This window comes from Kryptolebias marmoratus, unplaced genomic scaffold (genome assembly GCF_001649575.2).
Source record: "Kryptolebias marmoratus isolate JLee-2015 unplaced genomic scaffold, ASM164957v2 Scaffold215, whole genome shotgun sequence".
In the NCBI taxonomy this organism is placed as follows: Eukaryota; Metazoa; Chordata; class Actinopteri; order Cyprinodontiformes; family Rivulidae; genus Kryptolebias; species Kryptolebias marmoratus.
In genome coordinates this window covers 2,519-7,226 of record NW_023665949.1, presented here as the reverse complement: position 1 = coordinate 7,226, position 4,708 = coordinate 2,519, and the positions used below count along the sequence as shown (strand labels likewise).

Genomic DNA, 4,708 nt, shown 5'->3' with positions numbered 1-4,708 from the left:
TTCCTGTCTGCAGAACCGATGATGAAGAGCTGGATTTATTCTCGGTGAAGAAATCTGCTCTCACTGAGGAGACAGCCCTTAGGAGACAGCGCAGGGACACAGGCGTCTCTCTGAGGCTGTCCTCGCCGCGCGGCGTGGGGACACGTTATGGTGCGCCGCCTGTTGGACACGGGGCGTCTTAGTCTGTGTGAGGGACGGGGACAGAGCAGTGGAGACACTGGGAGGAGTTTCTCTTTGAGAGCAGATTTCTTCACTTCTGATGGAGAAGGAACCCAGCTTCTTTATTATCTGAGCTGCACTCACATGCAAATCCCTCTCCCTCCCTCCTGAGGGTCAGTAAGGTTTTTGTGGATCTGACCCACATGAGATGATTTGGTCGTATTCATGCAGGAGCAAACTGGAGAGACCAAAACATTTCTTATGTGAACCATAACAGAGACCCTAATGACCCTCAGGAGGGAGGGGAGGGAGAGGGATTTGCATGTGAGTTCTGCTCACTGCAGTTTAAATCTCTTTGACAGTCTGAGGTGAGAAATGAGCTGTGATGGATGTGTCTGCAGGTATGGGTGAGAGTAACTGTTCCTGGAATAGGAAGTCGCTGCTGCACAGAGACTCCATCTTAGCAGCTGCAGCCATTTATAAAGGTGGGTTATTAAGGAGGAGGCTTAACGAGAAGCTGCTGCACCACGTCTCCATGTCAGACTCAAGCCTGCAGTTTGTTTTTCTGCTCAGTTTGAAAAGAGAGATAGTTCCTTAAAATGATTTTAATCCAACAGAGGTGTGTTTTCCTCCTGGAGACTGTTAATGAAATATTGAGGCGTTAATAAGAAGGAAGTAAAATAACAGTTAAATTCTGGACATTAACCTGAGAAAACATTAACATAAAAAACTACCTATTATTTTACAGCTGAGTCATGTCTGAGACCAGCAGAGCTCTGAGGACATGAAGGACATGAAGGACATGAAGCCTTCAGGTCAAACAGTAAACATGTGATTCAGCTCTGACCTCTGACCTCTGACCTCAGCTCCATTTCTGACACTTCTGTTTTCCACAGTGGACAGATTTAAACAGATCTGCTAATCGTTACTCAAACAAACACGTCAGTCAGTCACTTCCTGTTTCTCACAGAAAGGGTCTAAAGAGCGCCTCCCACAGAGCACCTCCTGCAGAGAGCGCCTCCTGCAGAGCACCTCCTGCAGAGCGCCTCCTGCAGAGCACCTCCTGCAGAGCGCCTCCTGCAGAGAGCACCTCCTGCAGAGCACCTCCTGCAGAGCGCCTCCTGCAGAGAGCGCCTCCTGCAGAGAGCCTCCTGCAAGGCACCTCCTGCAGAGAGCCTCCTGCAAGGCACCTCCTGCAGAGAGCGCCTCCTGCAGGCGAGCGGTCAGAATAGTTTCATCAGGGCTCCTCTGAGGCAGCAGCTGTTTGACTCGGACTCTGTTTGGATCGTTTCAGAGATGTACGGCGGCGACGACGGCGCCGTTCCCGCCACCTTCCAGATCCTCTACATGATTGGCTGGAAGCCTCATGAGTCACAGGTGAGAACATCCTGAGGAACAAGCGGTACATGGGAGTTCTGCAGGGTTCTTCTGGGTTGGTGTCAGACGTTTGCAGCCAAGAGCAGGGTCCTGATGTGGTTCTGATGTGGTTCTGATGTGGTCCTGATGTGGTTCTGCAGAACCTCAGGGTTTAGAGCGACCCAAGTTCTGCTGCTTCTTTAATCAATTTGAAGGTTTTTGTTGAAACTTGAAAACAAACAGGAACAGAACTTAGCTTCATGCTAACAGCAGCCGAACTTAGCTTCATGCTAACAGCAGCCAAACTTAGCTTCATGCTGTTTGACATTTTTCAGGTCAGCATGTTGACCTTTGACCCTGACACAGCCGTCTGAGACAGAAATTAGAGTCGGGACCTCCAGTTTGGACTTTAATGAAGAAGTTTCTATTTTTAGATTTTACTGAAAACAGTTTTTGAGTTTTTAAATTCTTAGTTCAACTTTTTACCAAATGTTTAAACTTTTTCATTTAAGGTTCTTTTAAACATTTTAAATCTCTGAGTGATGAGCCGACTTGTTTACCTTCAGTTTCTGTTCTCTCACCAACAAACCGAAGGAGGTTTTTAGGAGAAACATGAAGATCATTCCTCCATTTTCACAGAAATCTCTGAACTGATTAAATAGTTTTGTTTCCAGGCGAAACCACTGAAGCGCGGCTCGGCGACGGCGTCGTTTGGCGATCTGTCCAGGATCAACCAGCTGAGCGGCTCGGAGAAATCCTGAGGGGGCCTCCAGCAGAGGAGACTCTTTCATGTAAATGTTGTAAAAATAAATGTTCCTTCTGAAAATAAACGCTTTCATAAAATAAAAAAACATCTACAGTTGGAAAATGTTTCCTTACAGTTTCACTTCCTGTCGGGTGGATCATCACTTCCTGTTTTCTGGTAGAATCTCAGTTTTCGTTCAGGCTCGTCTTCGCTGCAGAGATGCTGCGTTGTCTCTGTTTTCTCCTGGCTGGAAGCTTCTGCCGCAGCTCAGGTGAGAATCTGCCTTCACTGCTGTGAAAGGTCAAAGGTCAGGGGTGTCGGATTCATGAGCGAGTAAAAATGGACAGAGAGCCGTGTGAACATCAGGAGGGTCATTAGAGATGGACTCTGCCGAGGAGAGGGAGTCGTCTGGATCTTTAGTCATCAGGGAGAAAATCTGATTTAAAATTAAAACTAAATCTTTTGTTTTTTCTCATGAAGCAAAGAATCTTTAAAAATAAAAATATGAAGTTATTTAAAGTAAACAAATCTTTAAGATCCTGGTTTTAATTTTTTCCCCATTTAGTAAATGTTATTGATCATATTATTATAAATGTGTTTTAATTAAAGTCTGAAGGCTGCTGGTAAAACTTTAGAAAGCTTTTATTTTATAACCATACACACTCTAAATAAACTCTTATGGGCTCCTGGTTTGGATTTCAAAATAAAATAGTTTTTGCTCTAAATTCAAACAAACTTTAATTAAAATGCCTTAAAGTCTCATGAATATTTGATTTAAAGCATCTGAGGAACATTTAGCAGATTTTATTTATTTAGTAAGGTAACCGATGGATGTTTGAAGTAGTTTTGTTATAAAAAATGTGAAAAGATTCTTTGATCTTTTATCTTCCAGCTTCAGTAAACTCTTTAATTTTAATTATTCTGTTTGAGTTTTGTCTCATTTATCTCAGATAAAGCTGAAAGATTTTAAAGTTCATAAAAAGGCCTCAAGAAACGAGGCAGAAAAGATTCAAATGAAACAAAAACTAAACTGACCGTAAAACACAGATCTCCACAGTGAGGCACGGTGGTGGCAGGATGATACTGTGGGGAGGCAGGATTTATTTTGGACCCTCAGTTGGAAACTCCTCCTTCAGCTTCCTGACTTCCTGTGGCTTCTCTCTCCAGATGTTCGTGAACAAACGGCGCTGCTGCACTCCGTGGCGAGCTTTCCCTGTCCCCACGCCGCTGCAGGCGTTACCTGGAGCCGATTCAGGAACGGTCAACAGGTGACTCTTATCAGAGTCACGGGGGACCAGGAGATCAGGTCTGACAAACGGTTCGGGTCTCTGGCAGACGGGGCGCTGGTGATCTGGAAGGTTGAACTGTCCGACGAGAGCTTGTATTTCTGCAACCAGAAGAAGACAGTTTATCTGAGAGTGACCACAGATCCCAACACCGTGTTTCAGACAGGAAGTGGACCGCGGTCCACATCGGACCAGCAGGACCCAGAGTCCTCGGACTCTTGGAGGATCCCTGTTGGTGTGACCACAGGAGCTGCTCTGATGCTTCTGTCCATCTTCATCCTGAGAGTCTGCTCAGCAAGGAGAGCCGAGCAGAGAAACAGGAAGAGGACCGGGACTGAGGTGGTGTACGAGGAGATCCAAAACACCGGTGTCGAGCTCGAGAGTCCGTACTACTCCACCGTCACCTTCACACCCGCAGAGCTGTACAGCGCCGTGAACAAACCCGCCGTCTACTTCCTGATCCAAAACCCCCAGGGAGGAGAACCATCGAGTCAGAGTCCAGGTTCTGTCTAAGCCGTTTCCTGCTCCGGGTTCTTCCTTAGAACAGAGACCCTAAAGATCCTGAACTCCTGTTTTATCCAGGAGCTCAGCTGATGATCAGTCATTACTAACTATAAAATCAAACAAGGTTTCCTCTGAACGACATCAAACGGTGCAGTTTGAAAGAGTTTGCTCCGGTAATTCTGAAATGTGGGTCTGCGCTCAACGTAAACAAAGAACTCAGCTGAATCTGCAGAAAACCACGAGTCACGAGATTACCCATCATCGAGTTGGCTGTAGTCTGTGGACAAATATGGTGGAACAAGAAAAACATAAAACCTCAGAGATGGTTTTTACTCAACTCTATAAGCTCTATGGGCGTCACTGTTGACCTATTTTCAGTCACTTCGGCTGTTTCTGCAGGTAAACAAACACACTTCAGCTGTTTCTGCAGGTAAACAAACACACTTCGGCTATTTCTGCAGGTAAACAAACACTTCAGCTGTTTCTGCAGGTAAACAAACACTTCGGCTGTTTCTGTAGGTAAACAAACACACTTCAGCTGTTTCTGCAGGTAAACAAACACACTTCGGCTGTTTCTGCAGGTAAACAAACACTTCTGCTGTTTATGTAGGTAAACAAACACACTTCAGCTGTTTCTGTAGGTAAACAAACACACTTC

General features: G+C 45.5%; 2 protein-coding genes across 3 annotated transcripts; both read left to right on the top strand.

Moving 5' to 3' along the window:
- Window positions 1–492: 492 nt before the first annotated feature.
- On the top strand, window positions 493–2,531 carry LOC108229603 (arginine-hydroxylase NDUFAF5, mitochondrial-like). Of its 2 annotated transcripts, XM_025003559.2 has the most exons (4): window positions 493–644; window positions 1,454–1,536; window positions 2,190–2,306; window positions 2,397–2,531. In XM_025003559.2, exons 1-3 carry the CDS (start codon window positions 545–547, stop codon window positions 2,274–2,276), a joined length of 270 nt encoding a protein of 89 aa, XP_024859327.1. In that variant the 5' UTR covers window positions 493–544; the 3' UTR covers window positions 2,277–2,306; window positions 2,397–2,531. The 2 variants fall into 2 exon arrangements, with proteins under 2 accessions (XP_024859327.1, XP_017260764.1); XM_017405275.3 differs by lacking the exon at window positions 2,397–2,531 and having other exon boundaries at window positions 2,190–2,368.
- On the top strand, window positions 2,403–4,535 carry LOC108229602. Its single transcript, XM_017405274.3, has 2 exons — window positions 2,403–2,531; window positions 3,428–4,535. Exons 1-2 carry the CDS (start codon window positions 2,480–2,482, stop codon window positions 4,057–4,059), a joined length of 684 nt encoding a protein of 227 aa, XP_017260763.1. The 5' UTR covers window positions 2,403–2,479; the 3' UTR covers window positions 4,060–4,535.
- The last annotated feature ends 173 nt before the right edge of the window (window positions 4,536–4,708 follow it).

Coding starts and splice junctions, on each gene's coding strand:
- LOC108229602 (XM_017405274.3), top strand. CDS start 2,480: ATGCTGCGTTGTCTCTGTTTTCTCCTGGCTGGAAGCTTCTGCCGCAGC. Junction 2,532..3,427: donor AAGCTTCTGCCGCAGCTCAG/GTGAGAATCTGC, acceptor TTCTCTCTCCAG/ATGTTCGTGAACAAACGGCG.
- LOC108229603 (XM_025003559.2), top strand. CDS start 545: ATGGATGTGTCTGCAGGTATGGGTGAGAGTAACTGTTCCTGGAATAGG. Junction 645..1,453: donor AGCTGCAGCCATTTATAAAG/GTGGGTTATTAA, acceptor GGATCGTTTCAG/AGATGTACGGCGGCGACGAC. Junction 1,537..2,189: donor GGAAGCCTCATGAGTCACAG/GTGAGAACATCC, acceptor TTTTGTTTCCAG/GCGAAACCACTGAAGCGCGG.